Below are 27139 nucleotides of genomic sequence, written 5' to 3'. Positions count from 1 at the left end.
GTGGTCCCAGTTACCAGGGGAAGCCGGAAATTATTGCCTTGGAAGCCTCTATTCTTACATTAACAAAACCCAATGTCATCTCAATGAAGTCTGGGAACTAGATGTATATGAATAGGACAATGCACCAAGCCAGGATGCTCAAAATACATACTTTAGATCTTACACGATTTTATACATTAACAGCATGAATTATCCCCACCATATACTACAAGCCAGATGTCTTCTTCTCCTCTTCTAACCATCCTTTCTGGGAAAGCAGCCCCTGCATGCCTTGTTCCTGTGCTAAAAGTTCACAGGCAGGGGAAAAATAGAATGAACCCTTTTGGTATCAGCCCAAGGCTTTGTGTGGGCAGGCAGAGGCAGGCAGGAGGCAGAGCTGTCAGCAAAGGAAGGGCCCAGCCAGGTGGGGCAGCCGGGGGATGCCGACAGCCTGCAGGGACAGAGGTGCAGGACAGGGACACCGTGGGACGCCCTGGGCTGCACAGGGCACAGGGATGGGCAGCAGCTGCAAGACAGCCCTGCCAGAGCCAACCTCGCCAGCACTTTGGCCATGGCTGCTGGGCCTGGGCCTGAGGCAGGAGCAGGAGACAAGTGACCCTTGCAGGCCTGGAACCTCATTGCCTCCTTGTCCCTGCTCAGCAGCCTGGCAGGGGCCGCCCCATGCTCCTGCCCTTGCCATTGCCCATCACCACATGCCAGTGCCCATCCTGGGAAGAGCGCTGAGCAAAGAGGGAGGGACAGGATCTGCCTGGCCAGGGGCTGGGGCTCAGGCGTTGGCCCTTGGCATTCCTCAAACACATCCAGCTTTGCTCAGCACCAGAGACACCTTTGCCTTGTTTGTCCCCAGCTGTCCTCACTGCCTCCAGTGTTCTGCTCTAACTGGAACCTGGAGACGCTTTCTCAGTCGTGTCCCTCAGTGGGACCCATTAAAACTTCAAGAAACTTCACAGTTTCAATTTAGTTTTGACTTCTTGAGTAGTTTTTGAACACTCTCTCAGGGACTGAGTTTGATGTAAACAACACCAAATCCCCAAGAGGCTCATTAAAATCCTTTTGCTGTGTCTGTGCTGCTGAGCTTTAAAGGAACAACTCTTCGCAGGACCAGCTCCTCTCCCAGCCCAGCAGGGCTGAGGGCTCTGCCTGCAGGCACTGAGGGGACAGGAGCCAGGCAGAGACAGGCTGAAGCCAATCAGGACGGGGAAGACATTGAGCTGAGACTTCACTTGGGTAAATATCTTCACAGCCCTGTGCATGGTGAGTCTGTGGGTGCAGGGAAATGTCCCCTTTGCTCCTGGAGGGATCTCCTGAAGCCAGAACACCCCACAGCCTGAGGGATGTGTCAGGAGGACTCTCCCAATTTCTCTGTGGCACAGGAGGAAGAGGAAATGCTGCAGAGCAGGGCTGCCCTGGGCACCGTCAGAGGGACAGGGCAGGATGGCTCCTGCTGTCAGGGACAGCTGCAGGGGCTGAAGCTGGGGCTGCAGCCAGGGCTGCCCAGGGCTGTCCTGCAGAGCAGCTCCTGCAGCCCTCAGGGCTCTTGGCCAGCCCAGGGCATGTGCCACCTGCCAGGGGCAGCTCTCAGCCTGCCTGGCAGCTCCCCATGGACGCTGCAGGGGAGAAGTCTGAGGTGGAAGGAGCCACCTCCATCAGGGCAGATTCCTCCTGCTGTGGAGATAGTGCTGCATTGCCAGGGCTGCTCTCAGCTTTCTCCTAAAGGGAAGGGAAAGGGGCTGCCAGCTTTGGCTGTGTCACTGAGACTCCTGCACTGTCACCCTGGGCATCAGCAGATGTGCCTCAGCTCTCCCTCAGAAAGTGCCTCCTCAGCCTCCTGTCCCTACAGACAGCAGCAGCAGCACCTTGGCTTGCAGCATCTCTGTTTGTCTGGCCTGCCCTTAAGGCCCTGCTTCCAGGGAGATGCCCTGGGCAGTGCCCAGTGCTGGGAGGGATCTGCAGGGCAGAGCTGAGCCCCCAGGGCTGGGCTGGGCTCTGGCAGCACTAGCAGGGACAAGGCTTGGATAGAGAGAAATAGCTCCCAGTAGGCACAACTCGAGGCAGCAGAGAGCCAGGCCAACCCTTGGTATCCATTCCTGTCCAGTTTCACAGGGATAGACAGTAGGATTTGGAGAAAATTAGTTTTAAACTGGAGTGTTCAAAAAGTCCACTTTATTTTTCAAGACATTTTTAAGTGCAGGAACCCTCAAACAGACGAGGTGTAATGAACAAAGGACTCATGTGTGGCACTAGCACTGACTGCACTGGGGCACAGGGAACCCTGTTTTCCCTCTGTCTTCACCGTGTTTGGCCTGAGACTAGTGATAAAGATGAGACAGGTACTCAGCACCACAAACTCAAAATCAAAAAAAGTTAAGCCAAATTGCCTCACAGGAAGAGAACTGATTTTGCAGAGATTCCAAAAAAAAAAAAAAAAATCATAAAATTGACTCAAAAAACTTGATTGAACTTTGTCAATGTCTTCTTCCAACAGTCCATCATGCCAAGACTGAAGCAATGTCCAACAGCAGCTCCATCAGCCACTTCCTCCTGCTGGCATTGGCAGACACGTGGCAGCTGCAGATCCTGCACTTCTGCCTCTTGCTGGGCATCTCCCTGGCTGCCCTCCTGGGCAACGGCCTCATCATCAGCGCCATAGCCTGCGGCCACCACCTGCACACGCCCACGTTCTTCTTCCTGCTCAACCTGGCCCTCAGCGACCTGGGCTCCATCTGCACCACTGTCCCCAAAGCCATGCACAATTCCCTCTGGAACACCAGGACCATCTCCTACTCAGGATGTGCTGCACAGGTTTTTTTCTTTTCTTTTCTTATGTCAGCAGAGTTTTCTCTCCTGACCGTCATGTGCTATGACCGCTACGTGTCCATCTGCAAACCCCTGCACTACGGGACTCTCCTGGGCAGCAGAGCTTGTGCCCACACAGCAGCAGCTGCCTGGGCCAGTGGCTTTCTCAATGCTCTGTTGAACACACGCAATACATTTTCCCTGCCTCTGTGCAAGGGCAATGCCCTGGGCCAGTTCTTCTGTGAAATCCCACAGATCCTCAAGCTCTCCTGCTCACACTCCACCTTCAGAAAAATTTGGATTTCATTGCTTGGTGTCTGTTTAGCTTTTGGTTGTTTTGTGTTCACTGTTTTCTCCTATGTGCAGATCTTCAGGGCCGTGCTGAGGATCCCATCTGAGCAGGGACGGCACAAAGCCTTTTCCACCTGCCTCCCTCACCTGGCCGTGGTCTCCCTGTTTGTCAGCACTGGCATATTTGCCTACCTGAAGCCCTCCTCCATGTCCTCCCCATCTCTGGATCTGGCCCTGTCAGTTCTGTACTCAGTGGTGACTCCAGCCCTGAACCCCCTCATCTACAGCCTGAGGAACCAGGAGCTCAAGGATGCCTTGGGAAAACTGGTGACTTCAACTTCAGAAGCAATAAATTCTCTTTTCTGCTACAGAGCCTTTAGAATATAACTCTTTACAATCTCAGTCTTTTTTTCCGCTGCCTTTTTTTACTGTGGTAACTTTTTCTATTGTTGTAATATTTCTCACAAAATACAAATGTGAGAAATAATATTTCTCACAAAACGTAGTATTACTCTTTGCTTTCCTACAATAATATCTCTTTTTTTTTTTTTTTTTTTTTTTTTTAAACACAAAGACTTGCAAGAGGCTTGTTCCCTTGGCATGTAAATAAAATCAATTGCCTGCCCGAACCTGTCTATCCAGGATTCTTCCTCAGCCCTTCTCTGTCCTTGCAGGGGCAGTGCCTGTGAGCAGAGGTGGAGGGAAGAGACTCCTAGGACAGCAGCACAGCCAGGGAGAATGGCCCTGGCTCTTTCCACATCTGCTCTCCCCAACTCCAGCCTGTCCTTGCCAGCCCTGCTGTGGCTGTAAGGCCACAGTGCTCTGGCAGCTTGGTCACTGTCCTTCTGCGTGTCCCTGCTGTGGCCACAGGCAGGGCCACGCCATGGGCACTGCTGGGACACAGCTGGGCTCCAGCACAGCAGCTCCATCGGTAAAGGGCTACTCCTGAGGGCAGGGCAGGGAGGCTTTGCTCTCCTCCAGAGCTGCTGTCAGCGATGTGCTCCAGGAATGCCCTGGCATAGCAAAGCCCAGTGCCTGGGGCAGGGGTGGAGTGTGCAGGGGGGCTCACAGCAGTGTCCTGGCACAGCCAGAGCTCCTAGCATGGACCTGAGGCAGCAGCAGAGCAGGGCCTGGGCTGTGTCTTTGTTCTGGGGCAGCCTAGGAAGGTGCCCCAGGGCAATTGTCCCACACCAGCCCATGCAACCACCACTGCCAGCACTGACCTCTCCCCACCTGCAGGAGATTGTTTGTCCCTGCACAGAGGGACACCAAGTGACCAGGCCAGCAGGCCATGTTTGCTCTGTACTGAGGAGATCTCAGCAGTGCATCGTGTGTGTGTGGGGAGATGAATCCCAGTGAGCACAAACACCATCAGCAGCACCCGGGGGTGGCACAATTCCAGTGGCACAAACAGAGCCTTGAGGCCACTTCACTCTGAGAGTAATGTCCTCTGGGAAAACACCTGAATTCTTTGCTGGGTTGTGGTTAGGACAGCATAGAGAGAAATATCCCAGGCAGGGAAGCTCCAGGATAAAATGCTCAGGGCTCTTATGGACTGCACAGAGAGACATTGGATAGAGTAAGGGTCTGTGGGGAGAAATCAGAGCTGCCTCCCTTCTGAACCAGCCCGAGGACCTGGACAGGGCTGTGCTGTGTTATGGGCACTGACCTGGAACTGAGGGATGTGGAAAAGGCCTTTGGTGTCAGGGCTGTTGAGAAGGCTGGGCAGTGTCACTGTGGGACCTCTCTCAAACGTCTTGGAAAGGCCAGAGCCATCCCAGAGCATTCTGGGCACTTGGGAAGGGCAGACATGGAACCAGTCTGCAAACAGGGCAGGGAGGGGGACTGGGAGAGTCACAGCCTGGTCAGGCTTAGCAGGGAAGGGGATGTGGCAAATCCTCCTGCAGCCATTCCAGGCACTAGCAGGACAGGGCAGGGACTACAGAACCCACGTGGGAGGGAAAAGAAGGGGATGTTTTGTGCCCAGACTTCAGCCAGGGCTGGGACAGGGTCTGCTGTGGTTTCCTCAGAGCCAGAATGGAGAGAGCTGGGCTGAAAGCGTGGAACATGGGCTGGGTGGGAATTTTGTTGAACAATGAGGGTCAGATGTCATCCATGGTACAGAGTCCTCTTGGCAGCCACACCCTGGTGACATCCCTCAGTGACCAGCCCTTGCCCACCACTGTGGAACATTTCTATTGTCTCCAAAAGGGCATGAAATGTACCTTCAATTCCTTTATGGATGCTGCCAAATTTCAGGGAGTCTGTGACTGAACTCATCTAGTTAATGGTGACTGCAAAATGTAATTGGGCAAGTGACTGAGTTGGATAAATTTGTCTTGCTGTCAGATGCCAAACAAGCCCCAAGAAAGGGCAGAAAGAACTTGTGCATCAGAAAAAAGTCAATTCAATAGGGTAAAACCCAAACCCAACCAAGAAAACAAATCCCCAAACCCAGTCAAAAAAACCATAGCAAGATCCACCCACAGCAACACAAAACCCCCACAAACAAACCAATAACTAAAAGGTCACAAACAGAAGAAAAGCAAATCCACAGGGAATGTCCTATCAGCAGAAAATGTTTGACCACCATGTGGCAGGAGAGGATTCTGTATGTGTAGATGCTGTTTTGAAAGAAAAATATTTGAAAACAGAAATTAATCTCCTACCCTCCTTGTCCTTCACTTGTCTCAGTTAATTGCAGATCATGGTGTGACATGGAATGGAACATTCCTTGGGTCAGTCCAGCCCAGCTGTCCCATCCCTGTTCCCTAGGAACACTTGTCCACCCCAGGCCCATAGGTTGGGGGGGGTTGCAGATGCCTCATGCGGGGTGAGCACTGAGACAAGGACAGGAGAACAGAACAACATTTACTCTTGTCAAGAACAGTAGAACAGAACAGCACAGCCTTGGAGAAACTGATTGAAGATGCACCTCTAGCAAACAGAAGTCACACAAAATGCAAGCAGGATGCCAGCTCAGCTCTGCAAGGCTGACAAAGCAGAAGCTATGCAGGACAATAATATTGCCCTTACTCAAAACAGGGAGGTCAAGGAACAGCCTCCTAAAAAGGATACTGGATGTTGAAGACAAAACCCAAAGAACCACATAAGGACTCTAAATGAGGGGTGCAACAATGTCAAATAAACTCAAAAGTAGTGGGGATAGTTAATGGATGCATAATCAGTTTGTGTGATAAAAAATAAATTTCATTTGATGCTCAGTGCACTCAAATGGAGGAAGGATGGCCCAAGTGACCCCCATGCTGCAATACTAAATACCTGCTTTCAAATACACCAAACTCTGTTCAGAAGTTTCTATCCAGTGGATTTCAGTATCAGTGGTGTCCGTGACTCCATTATGCCCCAAGTTTCACAATGGCCCCTTGGTTCCTTGAGGCCCTGCTGTAGAAGAATAGACCCTTGGTTCCCTTGGGTTCCGTACTGTCAAAATGGCCTCCTTGGTTCTGCACTGCCACAATGCTCTCCTTGGTTCCACAAGGCCTTGGTGTGTCACAACAGACCCTTGGTTCCATCAACTGCCAGAGTGTTACCCTGGTCTCTTGGATCTGCAGTGTCACAATGGACAATTGTTCACAAGCAGCCCGGCTGTGTCATCATGAATATTTGGATCCATGGGGTCCCACAGTGTCACAACAGTCCCTTGGTTCCACAAGGCCTCGCTGTAAGACAATGGCCCTTCAGTTCCACGAGGTTCTGTACTGTCACCATGGTTTCTTGGTTCTGGACTGTAGCAATGGACCTTGGTTCCACGAGATTCCATGATGTCACAATGATCTCCTTGGTTCCACGAGTTTCCATAATGTCACAATGGTCTCCCTGGTTCCACAAGGCCTTGCTGTGTCACAATGGACCCATGGTTCCATAAGCCTCCATGGTGTCACCATGGTCTCCTCAGATCCTCATTGTCACAATGGACAATTGGCTTCATGGGTCCCTGCTGTGTCACAATAAACCCTCAGTGCCATGAGGTTCTATGGTGTCACAATGGTCTGCCTGGTTCAACGAGGCCCTGGAGTGTCACGAGGGCTGCTTAGTTCCAAGACCTTCCACAGCAACAACAGTGGTCTCCTTGTTTCTGCAGTGTCACAATGGACCCTGGTTCCATGAGGTCCCTAAATGTCACTGGTCCCCTGAGTTCCATGTGGCCCTGCTGTGTCACCACAGCCCCTTGGTTCCACGAGTTTCTGTACTGTCAGCAATGGTTCCTTTGTTCCAATGAGGCCCTCCTGGGCCAAGATGGACATTTGTTTCCATGATGCACCACAGTGTCACAGTGGTCTGTGGAGAGTTTTGTTAACAGTTGGTTAGCTGAGAAAGGCCATGTTGACATAATGCCGCTGGTTAAGCTTGAAAGGGAAGTCAGCAGTCAGTGACCAGTGACAGGCAAGGACATGATGCCCTTGCTGCAACATGAGGATAGGGAAGAGAGATTCTTGCTGAGAATATGCAGAAAGTATCAAAAGAATAACCACAGAAATGCAGAAGTAGGTGTAGTTGCTGCTATGTAACTAACCAATCCTGAGCTCAGCTTTTGCAATATGTATGAAGCTTATTATGAACTGTATTTAACCCGCTGTATTGATCAATAAATTGGACCTGCGATGAACCAATTGGTGTCTGGGGCTCCTTCCATCGACAAATGGTGACCCCGAATGTCTGCCCTCTTGTCTCGGATTAAAAGAAAAAGGGGGGAACACGCCATGGTCGAGGAAGTTGGGTTTGGGTCCTTGCAGTTGGGACGGTGCCGGAATTTGAAGCACCCTCGAGGTTCACAACGGTGAATCAAGCCAATACGTGCTGCTGGAAGCCTGGAGAGCTGCAACAGCGCACACTGACGAATAGGTATGGATAGGCAAGCAGCATATGATCTTTTCGCCGCGTATTTAGAACGGCGAGGAGTAAAGGGGATAGATTTAAAAAAGGAATTACCAGGGTTACTGGCTTACAGCCATGCTAAAGGCATTTTCGCTAACCCGCATACAGTTCATGAGCTAGCAGAGTGGAAGAAGTTTGGAGAAATACTGTGGGATACAGTGTTAGACGATGATAAGTCAGCAAAGAAATTCGGGAAGTTATGGCAGGTGGTGTATAACACATTGCTTCAGCATGTCTCTGAGGGAAAGGCAGCAGAAAGGGCAACAGAAGCTCATTAGAGGAATATAGGGTACGGTCATGAGGATGATCCCCTGGCGCCTTCTGTAACTAATATACTTATGCCTAAGAGTCCCCAGCAAAGTTGTGTGGAGGATTTCCCTATAGACACAGTGGAACCGTCTGCACCCTTCCTGTTAGGGAGGGAGGGCGAGTTTGATGGTGGAGGTAAGAGCAAGCCAGCTTTGCCTCCGCTGCTAGGCGGGTCGGATGGTGGGGGTGGGAGCAAGCCAGCTTCGCCTCCGCTGCCAGCTTTGCCTCCGCCGCTTCCCCCAAGCGAGCCGGCTCCGGCGGGGGGGGTCGCTTCCCCCGCGCGAGCCAGCTCCGGTTTCACTGTCAGCTCCAGCGGGGGGGCCGCTTCCCTCGCGCGAGTCAGCTTCTGCTCCACCGCCTCCCCCGTGCGAAAACTCGGTGTCTGCACCGAAGCCCCAGCAGCATAGCACCCTTAAAGTGTCAGATCCCATCCCAGGGGCACACCTTGATCTATGGGGGAGATGGCTAAACAGAGGAGGGAAGCTTGGGCTGCTTTGGTGAAAGAAGTAATGCAAATGGGGGATGGCGAGGCGGTGGAAGTAGCTTCTAGTCTTGCATGTCCGGTCACATACACACCACAGTATGATGCACAGGGGAACCTTACGCATAATATAGCGGCATATACTCCCCTAGATTGGAAGTTGTTAGCCCCGCGACGTTCTACAGTTAGTCGGTTTAGAGTAAAAAGTGAATATGTTAGGTAAATGCTAGATTACCTTTTTAATACTCAGGTTTTATGCCCAAATTATTTAAGAGGAATAGTTAGGTTGATATTCATTCAGCATCAGCAGTTATTGTTTAATGCACATTGGCAGGTGTTGGTGAATGAGTCGGTTGCTGTACAACGAGCCCAGGGAGACCCTTACATGGAGTAACAGTAGAGGAGCTTATGGGCTTAGGGGCATATTTGCGTAAAGAGGCACAGATGATATCGGGAGCAGATAAACTTAGAGAGTCTATGCAGTTAGTGCGTGCTGCAATAGATATGGTTAAAGAGCCAGGAGGGTTACTGGCTTATAAGGGTATTAAACAGCGTAGAGAAGAATCATTTGGAAATTTTATCGATAGAGCAGCTACTGCCATAGATTGGGCTGGTGTTGCAGAATATATGAAGGGAGCGCTATTGAAGCAGTGTGCTTTGCAAAATAGCAATCCAGAAACACAAAGAGTGTTAGCTACTTCAGGAGCAAATTGGACCATTGAGGAGGTATAGAGCGAATGGCATTAATGCCAACAGCTTCACAGGCATTTATAGCAGAGGCTTTAAAGGAATTAGGATTAGGGTTACAAAAGCAAGCAGAGTCTACTCAAAATCAGGTGTTACCTGCTCTTGCTCCTCTCCGAAGCGGCTCACTGCCAGTCACGCAAGGAAGTTCAAAACCATTCATCAAGTGTTACCGATGCGGCAATGAAGGACACACACGCCAAACATGCCGAGCGACTGGCATATGGTGTCAACACTGCCGATCTAGTTCCCACAATTCTACGGATTGTAGGCGCCGGTCGGGAAACGATCGGTGGAGCGCAAATCATGGGGGCCGCGCCCAGACGCAAGTTGCCGCCGTGACATCAGAGACACCAGCTGCTGCCATAACATTGCTGCCACATCCTGTCTGCAACCCACAACAGCAGGGAGCCTCGGTTAGGACTTAGCAGCAGCAGTAGACGTCATGCTAATGACGAATCGGCCTGAGAGGATACCAACTGGAGTAAAGGGTCCTCTTATATTAAATGGACAAAGATGTGGAGCATTGTTACTAGGACGTTCCTCAACAACCATGTTGGGATTATTTGTTTTGCCTGGTGTTATTGATGCAGACTTTACAGGGAAAATACAAATCATGGTTTACACCCTTTATCCTCTGATTAAAATTACAAAAGGACAACGCATCGCACAATTGGTGTGGCTATCACAAATGACATCAAGAATACAATCATTTACTGGGCAAACATGGAATGAGAAGGGTTTTGGCTCTACTGGTGTTACACTTTTGACTGTGGATTTACAAAATAGACACAAACAAAAAGTTGAAATTACCCATGGGCATCAAAGCATAACCCTTTATGGATGATTGGATACAGTAGCAGATACCAGCATCATTTCTCCAGAAGTGTGGCCACAACATTGGCCTCTATTTCCATCATCAAACATGCTCACAGGAGTAGGAAGATTTACATTGGCAAGCAGATCGCCGCCTTTGTCTGTGTGCATTGATAATCAACAAGTATCTGCTGTGTTTTCAATTGTTCAGCTGACTCCTACAGTTTCTTGCTTAATTGGAAGGGACATTTTAACACAATTGGGAGTGCTGTTAACTAATAATCACTCTTTGGGGTAATTGCCATTGCTTGGACTTTCCCCATCCCACTCACCTGGAAGACAGACACAACGGTGATGGTTAAGCAATGGCCATTAAAAGGGGAAAGCCTTATGCATGCTCATGAATTGGTAAAGGAACAATATACAAAGGGACATCTACGACTTTCCACGAGCCCTTGGAATACACCTATTTTTGTAATTAAAAAGAAATCAGGGAAATATCGTTTGATACATGATTTACGAGCTGTAAATGACAAGATGGAACCAATGGGGGCATTACAGCCTGGTCTTCCAAATCCAGCTATGATCCCAGAACACTGGCCACTTTTAATTATTGACCTAAAGGATTGTTTTTTCACTATTGGGCTGCATCCTGATATATGAAGAGATTTGCTTTTACTTTACCGGCAATATATCGTGGAGAACCAGATAAAAGATTTGAATGGACGTCTCTTCCGCAAGGCATGCACAATTCTCCGACTTTATGTCAGCTTTATGTTGATGCTGCATTACAGCCACTACGTCGCAAGTGGCCAGCAACTATAATATATCATTACATGGACGATATTTTGTTTGCACAGCAACAACCATTTTCCTCTTTGCAGATTGAGAGCATTAAAAATACTCTTGCAGAATATTCGCTTGTTATTGCTACAGAGAAAATTCAGATCACAAAGCCCTGGAAATATTTGGGATGGACTTTGATGGATCAAATAGTAATACCTCAAAAATTGGAATTACAATTAGACATTAAGACTCTACATGATGCACAGAAGTTGCTGGGAGACTTACAGTGGCTGAAGCCCATTGTGGGAATAACAAATCATTTATTAGAAACCCTAAGGCCTTTGTTAAAGGGCGTCCACCCTACTACTCCTGTATACCTGACAAAGGAGCATCATCTTGCCTTGCAGCAAATTAGTAACTGTGTACAGCAAGGGTATGTGTCTCGTCAACAACTTGACCACCCCATTGACCTTACTATCTGGAATAGCCCTTGCCACTTGCTTGGTGCTCTCTCTCAGTTGCAAAAGAAAACGGGGGAGATATGGGTGTTGGAATGGTTATCACTACCACTGCAGCATAAGAAAACAATATCTTCAAAAATTGAACAATTGGCTGCATTAATCAAAAAGGGGCATCTCAGAATTCTTGAAGTGGATGGTAGAGAACCTGCTACCATTAGATTGCCTATGGAAAAAGAAACCTTGAACTGGTACTTGATTAATTTGAAGGATTTACAGGAAGCATTATTGACATCGTCTGCTAAAGTAGAGACCAGCAAATTAGTGCCTAGAGTTTTGCAATGGATGACAGAATGGAACTGGATCACTCGACTTTTGAGAGAAGAACACCCTATAGAAGGAGCTATTACAGCTTTTACAGATGCAGGAAAGAAATCAAGGCGTGCTGCTGTTACCTGGCAAGAAAAAGGACAATGGAAGCATCAACTCCTCAAAGCAGACCCTGCAGATAGCTTACAAACTTTGGAATTGTTAGCAGTAGTATGGGCGGTGTCCAACTTACAGGAACCTTTAAATGTGGTCACAGACTCTATGTACGTTGCAGGAGTAGTTTGACGAATAGAGGAAGCAGCAATTAAGGAGGTGAATAATAAATGATTGTATGAGTTACTGGTACAATTAAGGAAAGCTTTACGGGAGAGAAATGCAGCGTATTCTGTGATTCATATTAGGAGCCATAAATGATCAGGAGGTTTAGGAGAAGGGAATGAATGTGCAGACAAATTGGTTACCCTGCCCATTGATAACTCTTGTCCCATTGATAAGCATACATTGGCCAGAGAAGCACATAGTAGATATCATCAAAATGCAAAAGGATTAGCAAGGCACTTTGAGCTGAGTTTGTCAGAGGCTAAGGCCATTGTCAGAGCATGTCCAACATGTAGTTATCATAATGGTGGAATAGGTTTAGGCATCGGGGTTAATCCTCGAGGTTTAGAAATAAATGAGAAATGGCAAATGGATGTTACACACATAGCTAGATTTGGCAGAGTCAAGTATGTGCACGTCACTATAGATACATATAGTCATTACGTATGGGCAACGGCTCAGGCAGGAGAAAAAGCTATACATGTTATCAGACACCTGTTAAGTTGCTTCGCTGTTATGGGAGTCCCAACGAGTATCAAAACGGATAATGGTCCGGCTTATGTAAGTGCTAGGGTCCAGAAATTTTTGAATCAGTGGTCTGTTAAGCTTGTGACAGGTATTCCACACACCCCTACTGGACAGGCAATAGTGGAAAGAGCAAACGGTACCCTTAAGCAGTATATTGAAAAACATCAAGATTTGGCAGATCCACAAGCATGTTTGGCTAAGGTTTTGTATGTGATTAACCATTTATGCATTTTTGGGGAAGATGATACCCCTCCTGCAATGAAACATCATCCGAGGTCAGGTCAGGAAAATACTAAGGAAACAGAGGTCTGGGTTAAGTATAAGAACCCGAGTACAGGATTATGGGAAAAACCTGCAAAAGTATTATATTGGGGTCGGGGGTATCTTTGTGTTTCCTCACCTACAGGACCTTTGTGGGTGTCTGCTAAGTGGACTAAACCTGTTTTTGATGCAGCCTCTGGTGGATCGCCTCACCGACGAGGACAGGGAGCGACTGGGGAAGAAACTGCTTCTAGTCCTACAACCACTACTGTTACAATTGAAGGGGTACTCAAAAGCGGTGGACAGAGCACTGACACGTCAGTGTTGGAGAGCCCAGGAGCTGATTAGTTTCATTGACTCATTATCAACTTTTCGCTTAACAAATCCAGCAAAAGAACTTTTCCTTGACTGTCATGATCCACATTGTGCTGCCTGGATAGCCCTATGTTGTAGGGGTTGTAAAAGAACTTTTTGGATAGAACAATCATTATTATGGGATTTGTGGTGTCACACTTATGAGCACGAGCACAGGTGGAGTAAAAGCTGGCAAGATGAATTAAGGAGACAAACAGGGCAAAACGCATATATAGCTTTAAATCTTTATGAGTCTCCTGAACAGAAAATTCTTGCTTATTATTGATGGGAGGTACAATGTGTTGTGAATAGAATTAAGGTTCAGAGTAAATCACGTATAGTCTCTGTAAGGTGTAGAAAATTAACACAGCGCTCGATTGTAGGGCCCTTCAGGGGAAATCCTGAAAGAGCACTAGACTGCTGCATTGAAAAGTTTCAAAAATTGAGTTTGCAAGTGACAGGACCAGTAAAATTGGGAGCAGCAAGTTTGAAAATAGATACGAAAAAGCAGGCAAAAAAGGGAATCAACCTCATCTGAGTAAGGATATCAGTGATTGCTAATTAATTTTCTATGATTAGGACAATTTTACAGTAGTGGGACCCTTGGGAGGATATAGTTGTTGAAGAAGATAACGAACAAGAACTATGATTACGAAATAAGATACGCTTTGTGTTAAAGAAAGAGCTTGAACTATTAGCCTCATATAGTAAAAAAGCTGAAGAGGCTTTGCAATCATCACCATTGAATTGGTTGTATTGCGTTGAAGAACCAGACTTTTATACTGGTTCTTACTTACATTCACTTCCTTGTATGTTTGTAAAAGGGATGTTGATAAGTGCTATGCATGGATAGCTTTGCATTGTGCAGATTGTAATCAGGTTTATTGGTACTCGCAGAGGTCAATAGGATATTTATGGTGTGGACCTTGTTTTGGAAAGTGGATTCGAAATTTTCTCTGGGTTACAGCTCTTGAGCAAAGTACAGGCCTGCCAGGACGGACAGGATTACAGCTCTTTGAGAGTGCAGAACAAGTGGTTATAGCATATCTTAGGTGGAAGTTCCAGGAAATACTTAGAATAGTTGAAATTACTAGAGCCTCACGCATCATAGCAGCTCGCTGTAAAGCTGATTTGCCTTCAAACTTACCTGACGCTATACCTGTAAGCAGGGATGCTGATTTGGAATTAGATCAGTGTATTCAAAAATTGACTCAGCCTTACAATAGACATTCTAGCAAACCAGGGAAAAGACAACGACGAAAGGAAAAACAGAGAAAGCAGAAAGAAAAATGAGGTTTGTTTTTATTATACTGCTCAATGCTGTAGCAAGTGAAGCAGTAGAAATAACACATTTTAGTCAGCCAAGAGAAAATTTATGGGTGACACTTGCTATTCAAATTAACTAATCATCGCTTTGTCTTAGTCTTGGAGGAGTCACTAACCCATTTTGAACATGCCTGGTGGGTCTTCCGGTGTGGTCTCCTGGAGAATTTTGCAGTTTGATAAATAATTGAACCTTATGTATGTCTAACATGTCAAACATCACATTGCCAGTACAACAAGGGTATAGTGCAAGACAGAGTGATGGCTATCGCCAATGTTTACTAATCCAATCACTTAACACCTCTTTGCATTCTCCTCCTGAGGAATTGGATCTTTTTGGCAGTACAAACGCCAGTATGTCTAACACTACAGCTGGCGGATGGTTTAGCTTCGAATTTTCGGGTGCTCAGAATTTAAACCGACCTAAAGAAACATGGGCCACCCTAGATTCATTCCTGAATGTGAGTGGAATCTCTCTGCAGCATTACAGTAAATGTAATAGCACAAATATCACAGCACCAATGAAATTACCCACAGGAATATTTTTGATTTGTGGAGACAGGGCGTGGAATGGTATACCAGCTAAACCACAGGGTGGACCCTGTTATTTGGGAAAATTGTCATTGTTTCACCCTAACGTGTCCTTGCTAATGCAGCTGAGTCAAAATCCAAACAGGAAAAGATGTAGTATACATGATTTAGACTGCAGCCAGATAGGAGATCCACATTTTTGGGGTACATTCAAAGAAGTGGTAGTTTCCACTATCCTGCTAGGAGGATCTGCCAACAAAGCTATGAATTTAGCAAAACAATTAGGATGTTGTGTCGCAGATCGACACGAAGGGACACAGGCACACACTGCTCTCAGGTGAAAGGAAAAAAGGAAAGTTTTATTCTCTGACTCCACTATTTATAGTTTTACAAGGGTGACAGTGGATTGGAAGGTGACAGTACCACCTCTGCAATGCCACAGGTCAAACCAACAGTCCATCAAATCTCTCTTGCTCCAAAAGGAATGAAAAACAATGAGTTGTTTACAGAAAAAGTGTGTGGGAAAGTTCACTACAAGAATGTCAACATCAGAAGGCTTAGAAAATCCTAGAAAACCAGGGTGACATCTCACCCTTTTCCATTTAAAAAAGAAAAAAGGAAAAAAATGAACAATGTAGAAAGGAAAAATATGAACAACGTTCAGTGTCCACTTGCGGAGGAATCATCAGAGCGATCACTCTCAGCGTCTACATCCGAATTATCACTCAATGAGTCCCCCGCTTGATGCCTTTCAGGTTGGTCACGGTTTCCATCTTGCTCATCAGCTGGATTCTGTCTCTGCGGTCGCAGATCAGGGCGAACACATTTGGAAGGAACCCAGCGTACCCCTGTATCTGTGGACACGCAAGCATACCCGCGCCCTGAAGCAATAAGGTCATAGGGGCCTTCCCACTGTTTGGTGACTAAATTCCGCACCTGAACCTTCGCTCGAGGCTGATGTGCCTCATCTGCCGCCTGCAATGAGAGATGGTGATTCAAAATGACAGGGTTACTTGAGTTCTGTGGCACAGTGAGATGATTGATTGTACACAAAGCTTTTGCCAACCGACTGTGTGGGGTTTCACCCTGCATTCCCTGTTTTTGTTTTTGGAGAACCTGCTTCAGAGTACCATGAGCACATTCTACAATAGCTTGACCAGTTGGAGAATGAGGGATACCAAACTTGTGCAAGACACCCCACAACTGCAGGAACTGCCGCACCTTTTGCGATGCATAAGCAGGACCATTGTCGGTTTTCACAGCAGAAGGTATGCCCAGAATGGCAAAAGCCTGCCTCCAGTGAGCAAGGACATCACGGGCCTTCTCCCCCGTGTGAGCAGAAGCCCACATCGCAGAGAACGTGTCCACAGTGACATGCACATATTTGAGCCGGCCAAACTCGGCAACCTGGGTGACATCAGTCTGCCAAAGCTCCAAGGCCCTAAGGCCTCTGGGATTTACCCCTGCTGGTAGAGGCAGAGCAAGTGCATGGCAGTCATCACATGACTCGACAATGTCATGAGCCTCAGCTGGCATCAGCTGAAACTGCTTCTGCAAGGTGTGTGCGTTTTGGTGGAAAAACCCATGTGATGCCTTGGCCTGCATGAGTGTATCAGGCTGAGGCGCTACCCACGCTGGGTTAGCCAACTTGTCAGCCCTCGCGTTACCTTCCACTATAAAACCTGGCAAATCGGTGTGACTCCTCACATGCAGAACATAGAATGGATGCACTCGGGCCTGAATGGCACACCACAAAGTCTTCAATAAATGAAACAAAGCAGGATTATTGACCTCCTTCAAAACCGAATGACCCAACCGCTGTGCGATATCAGCCACATAGGCGGAATCCGTGACCAAGTTGAAAGGTTCCTGGGAAAATTTTTCAAATGCCATGACAGCAGCCCGCAGTTCAACCAATTGGGCTGACCCATTCTCATGGCCTTCCAGAACCTGCCATTCAGATCCATCCCTCCAGGTAACAATGGCCTTTCCTGTTCTCCCTGAACCGTCAGTGAAGACGGTGGGTCCTTGCACGGGTTCCTGACTATTCTTGGGCCGCAAAGAAATTTGTGTGGATTTTGCCATATGCAACAGCCTATGGCTGGGCAGATGATAAGTGATCTGCCCTGAAAAATTTTCCAGAGCACTCTGCAGGGACACACTGTTTGCAAAGGTCCAGTCAAAATCCTCCCGTTGCACCGGGAGTATGATCTTTGCAGGATCCGCACCCATCAATTCCAAACACCGTTGTCGGCATTTGATTATCAAGCGAGCAATTAGCTCAAACAATGTAGTTGCCGTCTTCTGCGGCTGATGGGGCAGGAAGACCCATTCCAGAACGTGCAAGGAATCAGACCATTTGTCACTCCATTGACCAATAATACCTGTGGGATGCGAATCTGGAGTGGTGATGAACACAGTGACATCAACGGAGGGATCAATGCGATAGACCTGACAAGCCGAAACGGCTTGCTGAACCACCTCCAACGCCTTACGCGCCTCAGGGGTCAGTGCGCGAGGCAACTTTAGATCAGAGTCTCCTTTCAACAAATCATACAGAGGAGACAGCTGTGCGTTGGTTAATCCCAGATACGGACGTAACCAGGTGATGACACCTATCAATTTCTGAGCATCGTTCAGTGTCTTCACAGAATGCACAAATTGCACCTCCTGGTGACGGATTGTCCGTTCCAGAATTTTTACCCCTAAGTACTTCCAAGGTGGTTTTTGTTGAACCTTTTCTGGAGCCACCTGCAGTCCATGAGCATGCAAAGCATCGAGCAACCGAGGCTGAATCCTCAGCAGCTCATCCTGGGTGGACGCGGCCACCAAAATGTCGTCCATATAATGATACAGACACGCATCAGGGAACTGCTTGCGAACTCCAGACAAGGCACGGGCCACATACCACTGGCATATGGCAGGAGAATTACGCATGCCTTGAGGCAATGTCCTCCATTGATATCTCTGTGCGGGCTCAGCCTTGTTAATCGCTGGCACCAAGAAGGCAAATTTCGGTCTGTCATTGGGATGCAAAGGAATCGAAAAAAAACAATCCTTCAGATCCACAATGAGGACCGGCCAGCCTGCAGGAAGCATGGTAGGCGATGGCATGCCCGCCTGCAATGGTCCCATGCTTTCCATCACAGCATTGACCTTTCGAAGGTCTTGCAACAACCTCCATTTCCCAGATTTCTTTTTTATACAGAAGACAGGAGTATTCCAAGGACTGTTGGAAGGCTCCAGATGACCCTGGTCCAACTGCTCCCGCACCAAATTCCGAAGGGTGACTAATTTATCATCAGGGAGGGGCCACTGCTTCTCCCAAACGGGTTTGTCCACCAGCTACCGTATAGGAGGCGTAGGACACTCTGCGCCCTTCACTGCAGTTGCCCCCATCAAAAATCCGTCCCAATACGCACCCCCCAGGCAGACAGAACATCCCTCCCCCAGAGGTTGGCAGGAGTAGAAGTAACATGAGGCCTAACCCAGGCCATCTGTCCCTCTGGGTTCGTGATCAGCACAAGCTGCTGGGCCACGTAACATTGTGCCGTCCCTCCCAGGCCTGCGACAGATGTCCCCACTGGATCCAGGGGCCACTCCGAGGGCCAGGCGGCAAGGGAGAGAACAGTGATGTCAGCACCGCTGTCAAGAAGCCCACGGAGGTGGATTTCCGATGGTGTTGCACCAGGAACGGACAGGGTACACAGCATCTCGGGACGGTCCTTGGTGAGGACAGCAGTCCAGTGAACCTGAGGCGGCCCAGTGGATCCAAAACCACCAGCTCCACGTGACCAGTCAGCTGTCCTGCGAACAGAGGACTTAAAAGGCACAAGTTGAGCAAGCCGTGTCCGTTTTGGAATTGTGACAGGGGGAGTGGGTGTGGAAACCATGGCACAAATCTGTCCTGTAAAATCTGCATCAATGAGCCCCAAGTGCACAATGATGCCCTGAAGGGTGACACTGGATCTCCCCATAAGGAGAGCACTCATGCCCCCACCCAAGGGACCAAAGGCATCCAGGGGAACCTTACGTATCTCAGACGAGTCTAAGACAATTGTTGCTGCGGTGCAGACATCCACGCCTGCTGATCCGTGGGTGCTGGCTGCAAGCCGGCAAAGGAGACCTCCATCGGCACCTGGGTCTGGAGAGAAGCTTGTGTCTGAGCGCACCCCTCCTTTGCGCTCTGCCTCACGTTTCCCGAACCCGGTAACGCCTGGCCATTAGCATGAACGGTTGCCTTACAAACGTTGGACATGTGATTCGGCCTACCACACTGACCGCACAAGAACATGGGGAATTTAACCTTCTGCACCTTCTTCCCCCGCTTCCTGCTAGTCTGCGCATTCCCCTGCTGCAGCCGCCCGCCCTGCGGTGCTACCCAGACAGGCTGCACAGCTGCAGCCACAGCGGCCAACTTCCGACGTGAGGGGATGATGTTCGCACAGGCTTCTGCCATCTCCCAGATACTAGGATCACCAGGCATAGCGGCTATAACCTTATTACAAGCTTCATTACAATTGCACTTGACAAGGTTTGTAATTGTGACGTCCCTTGCCACAGGATCAGGCACCTGCCTCTCCACGGACGCAATCAACCTTGCCGCAAATACCATAAAAGGCTCATCATCCCCCTGGACAACGGTTGAAAACGGCTGTTCCGGAGCAGCCATTTCCAGGGTCTGCACAATCGCTCCCATGCCCAGCGTTTTACATTGCTGAAGCACAAGGGGATCGTATCCTACCTGCCCGTGAACACTCTCATAACGCTCTGTCCCCATTAGCATGTCAACAACAACTCCACGCCTGGGGTCCTCCGGTGCCAGCGCAGCATTCCGCCTCACCGCTTGGGCCGCCAGACGAGCCCACTTGGTCTCAAAAACACCAAATTGCACAGGTTCAAAAAGAGAGTGTGCCACACAACGGACATCGTGAGGTGTCAGCGTGTCCTTAGCAAGTCTCCGAAGAATGTGCATAACCTCAGCAGACCCCAAACCATGCTGAGCAACCGCTTCACAGAGTTCCTTCTCCAGCTTACATGCAAGGGGTTCATAAGTGTTATGAGTGACGCCCCTGAGCACAGGGAAAGCCTGGGGAACCCCTGGCAAAGCCACCGCACCTGCTGCGTCCCGATCCTTGGGCCCCCCAGAGACAAGAGAGAGTGATTGACCGGAAGCCGGGGCAACACCACTCATCCCTGAGCCCTCTGCAGCACCGGCAGAGCCAAAGGAATCCGCCCGCCGACCCTGCAGATGCCGGGAGGAGACAAGTTAATTCGTCTCGTCAGTCTTGGTTTTTGCCTCTGGCCAGAAACGTTCAGGGTACCTCAGACGCACGGTCACCCGGCACGCAGGAAGCGTCCAAATACCTGACGAGAGAGCACCATGGCCCCAGGCACCCACCTGTCTCCCTCCGGCCATGTCAGCAGCTGCACTAAAGGTAAACACCCCAGTCCTCTGCTGTGCTGCAGCTCCGGCAGGGGCCGCCTCGGCGGCCGCAGCTGCCAGCATGGCCCGCAAATCTGTCCCGGCGCCAGACGAGACCGGCGCGGCCGCGGACGAGACCGGCGCGGGGGCCCCATCCCCCGATACGGGGGCTGGGTGGAATGCCGAGGGAGGCACGGCCCGCGGAGCCGCGTCACTGCGGGGCGGCACAAAGGAGCCGGGCAAGCCCCCTATGAGAGCCCGCCCCAAGCCGCAAGGTCCCGCAGCGGGCACCGCCCCCACCGAGCGGAGAGGGACGGGCTGCCTGCCCACCGGAGCGGGGCCGGGCGGAGCACCGACCGACACCCCACCCCCGGCTGCCTTCACCGGCTGCGCATGCCCAGCAGGCTGCGCAGACCCAGAGGCGGGCAACGTCCCGCTCCCGACTGTCTCCACCAACTGTGCATGCCCAGCAGGCTGCTCAGACCCGGAGGAAGGCGAAATCGCCCCCCCCCCCGCTGAGGAACCCGACTCGGGGGCGGGGGAACCCACCCCCACCTCGCTCAGGGGGAATGTGGTGGACACACCGCAGTTCGGACAAGAGGTCGTCACCGCAGCAGCCTCAAGTCGGGGCGGAGGCTGACCCTTAAAGGCCAGGAAGGCACACAGAGAGGGCAACCCGTCCCCCGCCCCGCCACCCGCACAGGGCGAGGCGGGGCTAGGACGGCCCGCTGAATCCAAAGAGCCCCCTGGACCCGGGACCAGCTGGCTGTGAGCCCAATCCACCCCGGGCGGATAATGGCCACTCCCCAGCACACCGTTGTGGGGCAGGGAAGGGAACTCCACATCACCCAGGAGCTCAATCTCCTCCCCATCCACATCTGAGGTAGAAGGGCTTCCCTGGGAACTCCGAGGGGTACAAGAACCAGACCCCCGCCAAAGCTCTTCACATTTCTTCCACTGCACCAGCAGCAGTCCCACATCTACCATGCAATCATCAAAGAGGGCCTCCATGAGATGGATTCCCAGGAGAGACCACTCCTTCTTATTAAACGCCTTCACAGGATCCGAAGAAAAACCTCGCTCTCGGGCCCACAGAATCAATCTCTCAAAACCATCCCAGGAAACAGACACCTGTTTCAACTGCAGGACCTCCCTCCAGAGATCCAAAATGAGGGAATCATCCTGAAAAACCACAGAGGTTTCCATTGCCCCAAGAACAGCAGGCAAAACACCAAAAGGGGGGGGGGGGGGGGCAATTTCTCACCGCAACGCGCTGTTCCTATCTCAGCCTAGGCTGCAATACACTTCGGCGGTCACCAGATGTCGCCAACTGACATGAAAGAACACACACACACACACACACCACTGCTTTCAGGTGAAGGGAAAAAAGGGAAGTTTTTATTCTCTGACTCCACTATTTATAGTTTTACAAGAGTGACAGTGGATTGGAAGGTGACAGTGACACCTCTGCAATGACACTGGTCAAACCAACCGTCCATCAACTCTCTCCTCCTCCATAAAGGAATGAAAAAACAATGAGTTGTTTACAGAAAGTGTGTGGGAAAGTTCACTACAAGAATGTCATCATCAGAAGGCTTAGAAAATCCTAGAAAACCAGGGCGACAAAACATCCCTTGGTAACTGCCTTTGCTATATTACGTACTCCCATGCACATATGATCCCTTGGAAAGGGGTCACATAAGCCTTGTATTCCCCAATGGCTCAACTCATGTAACTCTGTCATCACCTTTCGGGCTGGAGCTTTATTTAAAATTTGCTGTCCATCAGAGGTCCACCATTCTCCATTTTCTTTTTGCTGTCCTCTCATCTTTTCTAACTCTCTTAATTCTTTCTCGTCAAAGATGGGTCTTTTCTTTCTCTACTAGGTGTTCCCTCTATCTTAAGAATTTTAACTGGACTTTCCTGTTCCAAAGCTACTTCATTCACTACTTGATCAGTTAATTGGTTTCCCTTTATTTCCAGGGTGTCCCCTTTTTTGATGTCCTTTTATGTGAAATTTGGCTATCTCTATTGGTTTCCTCAGGGACTCTAGTACTAATTTTCTTAGCTCTTCATCTATTAAATTTTTGCCCTGAGAATTAAGGTACCCCTGTTCTTCCCATATTTTTCAAATGTATGGGCAATCCCAAATGCATACCAGGAGTCGATACAGATTGTTCCTCTACCTTTTTCTAGTATATCGAGTCCTCTCTTCAGGGCATAGATTTCACAGCACTGGACAGACCAATTTGAGGGTAGCTTTCCCATTTCCTCAACTTGCATGTTCTGCCCATCTATGGTTGCATACCTTGAGACCTGTTTACTGGCTACCATTCATGATGATCCATCTGTAAATAAAATTCTCCCATACGGGAGGGGCTCATCTTCTACATCTTCTCTCACTTTAGTCTGCATTTCAATAATTTCTAAACAATCATGCTCCAGGTCTTTTAACAGCTCTCCCATGAGGAACTGGGCTGGATTTAAACATTTTGAAGTGACTAATTCGAGGCCCTTGGTACTTATTATGATGACTTCATACTTTAGTATTTGGGAGTCGGTTAGCCACTGAGGGGCCTTGTGACTTAAAACATCTTTCACATTGTGTGGGGTATGAACCCGGATCTTCCCCTTTCACGTTAGTTTCTGTGTGTCTTCTACTGGGGTGGCTGTTGCTGCTATCACTTGCACACAGGCTGGCCACCTTCTGGCTACTGGATCTAGTAACTTGGAGAGAGATGCGACCAGCTTCCTGCATCCTCCCCAATCCTGTGTAAGGACTCCGCAAGCTATCCCCTCTTCCACGTTTACAAATAGGTCAAAGATCTTTTTAAGGTCTGATAGGCTCAGTACAGGGGCAGAGGACAATTTAATTTTCCGAAGCTGTTCCTCGTCATTTGAGGTCCAGGTTACAAGCTCTGAGTCTATCAATTTCTCATTTAATTTAATACGTAAATTTAATACGTTTATTATTCTGAGGAAGACATAATCTGCAATATCCAAATAAACCTAATAATTTTCTAACATCTCTTTTGGTGTTTGGGGCAGGTATGGACAGAATTCCCAAAATTCTCTTGGGGCTTTACCTTTTATACCCTTGGCCGATTATATGTCCTAGATAAGTTGCTTCTTGTTCCACAAATTGCAGTTTCTTTTGTGATACTTTTAGACATTTTCCCCCTAAAAATTTAGGAACCATATGCTAGAACTTCTAACTTTATCTTGTTCTCCCCCTGATACAAGTAAATCATCAACATATTGTAAAATATGTACCCAATTCTCTGGTTTAAACTGTTCTAGGAGTTCTTTTAAAGCTTGCCAAAGAGATTGGGGATTCTGTAAACCCCTGAGGAAGATGTGTCCACCTTAGTTGCTGTTTTCTTTTCTTTTCAATGTCCTCCCATTCAAAGGCAAACCAGTTCCAGCGCTCTTCAGCCAGGGGACATGCCCAGAAGGCATCCTTTAAATCCATGACAGAGAACCATGCATGCTCCTTAGGTACTTGGATTAAAAGGATGCACGGGTTTTGTACTAGGGTTCCTCACAACCTTTCTTTTATTAACTTCTCTTGAATCTTGTACTAATTGATATCTTCCATCAGCTTTTCTCACCGCTAGCATGGGAGTATTATGTGGAGACATGCATGGTGCTAAAATCCTTCCTTTAACAGCTGGTCAATTACTGGGGCTGCTCCTTTCTTTCCCTCTGGGGAAATTGAATACTGCCTTGCCAGAATGGGGGAGATGTCTTTCTGCATCTCTACTTCTATTGGTGGCATATTCAAACAACCAATTTTTCCCTCCCCCACCCACAGGTTTGCATTGATTTCATCTCTGTCTCCCTTTAAGACCATTATTTGTACTACCGTTTTTCTTTCTTTTGGGATTACTCCAGTTACAAATTTGATTTGCAAATCATGTCCTAATAAATTACAATCTAACTTGGGGATATAAATGAACTGAGCTCGACACTCTCTTGAATTTCCTCTGATTTCTTCATCTTCTATAATCTGGGCCTCAAATGGTTCTCCTTTGGCCCCTCGTACTTTGCAGAGCTTTTTACCGACTGTGATTCCTGTTGGTATTTGAGTCACACATGACTTGTCTGCTCCGGTATCAACTAAAAACTCAAATTCATCATTCTGGGGACCAATCTCAAAATTTACCAAGGGCTCTTCTAGATGATTCATTAAATTCCCCAGAGCATAGAACCCTTGACACCCCTATTCTGCATACTTCTCATCTCTTCTTAAAATGTTCTCTAGAGTTTCTTGCTCCCAGGCTATGGCTTCATCTAATTGGAATTTCTTACAAATTCTCTTTAGGTGTCCTTTCTCTCCACAGTAATAACAATATTTGTCACTGGGTAGAGCCCTAGTCCCTTTTGGTCCAATAAAACCTTTGTCTCTTCTAAGTGATTCTACTGCCTGTATTTGTTGGCTCCCACACTTTCTCTGGCTATGGCTACCATAATTGTAGCTTTTATTTTTTGTCTTTTCTTCTTCTCTTCTTATATATACTCTTATGGCTTCTCCCAGCAGTTCATTAATATTTTTTCCTGCCAGTCCTCTATTCTTTCTAACTTTCATCTGTTATCTGGCCAGGATTTAGTTACACATTGTACCTTTAGAAGGACTTGGCCCGTCAGAACCCAGGACACCCTTCTGGGTGCCCTGGAGGACACGTGACCTGGCTGGGGAGTCCTGGCAGGAAGCCAAAGACACCTGGGATTATGATCTTAACCCACAGAGCAAATTACCAACCTTGTATGAAAAATTACAAGTCAGAAAAAGGTTTAAGTAGAATGATAACAAATCTGTCACAGGGTGTAAAATGGTATTTTGGGGATTTTTATACAGAGGTCTAGGAGGCAAGAGGGAGGGACTTGTGTGTTCTCCTGTTCTTCTTCCTTCTTCTTCTTAGCCTCCACCTTCTTGGAGATGGTGGCATTTTAGGATTGGTTTAGAGTAGAAGTAGACTGTCTAACATAGGTGAAAGGTATTGGAAAATAATGATAAATAAAGTACACGTAGTTCATAGCATAAAACGTAGACACCAGCCCTGGGATGGGGAGTGTGCCTCTGTCTGACCTGCTGAAAACATCTCGGCAGGCCAGAGAAAAAATGTTATAGATAAGAAACAATAAACAACCTTGGAAACCAGAGCCGAAGAATTCAGAGTCCTTCTTGGAAACACCAGGCTGGGAAAAAAGGATTCTCGGGGTCATCCCCGACTGTAGGGAACCCGAGATTGGCCTTCTGGGCTGTCTGGGTCCACATTAGAGTAAATCTGGAAGTTTTGCTTCAGCCTATTAAGCCATGTTGCTGGGGCCTCGTCTTTTTCCTGAGTGCTGTCAAACGCTAACCTGGTATTACTCCCTCTAGGGACTGATTCTTTTATCCCTCTGGTCATCAGGGACCTGTAATCTCTCATGTTCCTTCTCCCCTCTTCTTGATTAGGGTCCCAGTCAGGCTCCACTAAAAGCATTTTTTGGTCACCTGGGGGCCCAGGTTGGTTTTCTCACTCCCAAATGTTCATTTCTGCAGTTCTTATTAATCGAGTTTCTTCTGGGGAAAATAGGATGTTAAAGATGGAGTTCAGTTCTCCCCATGTATAAATATTAGGGCTAAAAATGGATCAATTTGATTTGCTATTCCTACTGGGTCTTCCACTAAATTTCACAATTCTTTCCTAAAGTTTCTATCTTCGGATGCAGTCAAGGGAGCATTTACAAATCCAATCTCACTGGCCACCCCGCCCATGGGAACTTCTCTGAGGGGGAACAATTTTTCCATTTCAGCCACTTTGGACCGGGTGTTACAACATCATCTGTGGAGGCTGACTGGTTAACTTCACTCTTGGGCATGAGATCCTGAGATGTTGTTTGGCTTCTCATTTGTGGTGGGGAGGCAGAGCAGGAACTTGCTGGTGAATAAGGGGTACATGATATGGTGTAGGTAAGGGGGCAGAAGTAAAAGGTAAAGAGAGTAAGGAGAGGGTTGAGGGGAAGGTGATGGAGGTATAACTGGGTTAGGAGGTGGTAAAGGAATGAGAGCTGGGAGAGGAGGAGGAATTGGGTCCGCAGCAAGAGGAATTCGAGGAAGGACTTGAGGTACTGCAAGGGTAGCAGGAAGGAAGTGGTCAAAGGGGTCCCAGTTTTTTTTCAGCCTTCCCAGCCTCTTCTTCTTCTTTTACTTTCCTAGCTTGCTTTCCCTCTTTTAAATGATAGACTCTTGTATTTTCCTCCTCTGAGGCGTACTTTAGCCAACAGGTGACATTCTGTACGTGATGGGCCTTTTGCAGGAACTTGTTGCCAAAAAGAGGTGCATCACCTTTGGAGAGAGACACAGGTAACTCAGGAAATATTTAAGGATGCTGTTAGGTCATGCAGAAAGAAAATTAGAGAGGTGAAAGCTTAAGGCTTACCCAGGCCATTTCTGTGAAGGATAATAAAAATGTTTCTATAAATACATTGATGGCAAAAGAGGTA

The 27139-nt window shown here is 48.3% G+C and overlaps 1 protein-coding gene across 1 annotated transcript; it reads left to right on the top strand.

Annotated features, from left to right (window-relative positions):
• The first annotated feature begins 2508 nt into the window (after window positions 1–2508).
• LOC131559634 (olfactory receptor 14A16-like) lies at window positions 2509–3474 on the top strand. Its single transcript, XM_058808051.1, has one exon. The coding sequence runs from the start codon at window positions 2509–2511 to the stop codon at window positions 3472–3474; it is 966 nt and encodes a 321-aa protein (XP_058664034.1).
• Window positions 3475–27139: the final 23665 nt, after the last annotated feature.

The sequence above is a fragment of the Ammospiza caudacuta genome, chromosome 7 (genome assembly GCF_027887145.1).
Source record: "Ammospiza caudacuta isolate bAmmCau1 chromosome 7, bAmmCau1.pri, whole genome shotgun sequence".
Classification (NCBI taxonomy): Eukaryota; Metazoa; Chordata; class Aves; order Passeriformes; family Passerellidae; genus Ammospiza; species Ammospiza caudacuta.
Note: the sequence above shows the minus strand (reverse complement) of the source record. Positions and strands in the feature narration are given on the sequence as shown.

Coding starts and splice junctions, on each gene's coding strand:
- LOC131559634 (XM_058808051.1), top strand. CDS start 2,509: ATGTCCAACAGCAGCTCCATCAGCCACTTCCTCCTGCTGGCATTGGCA.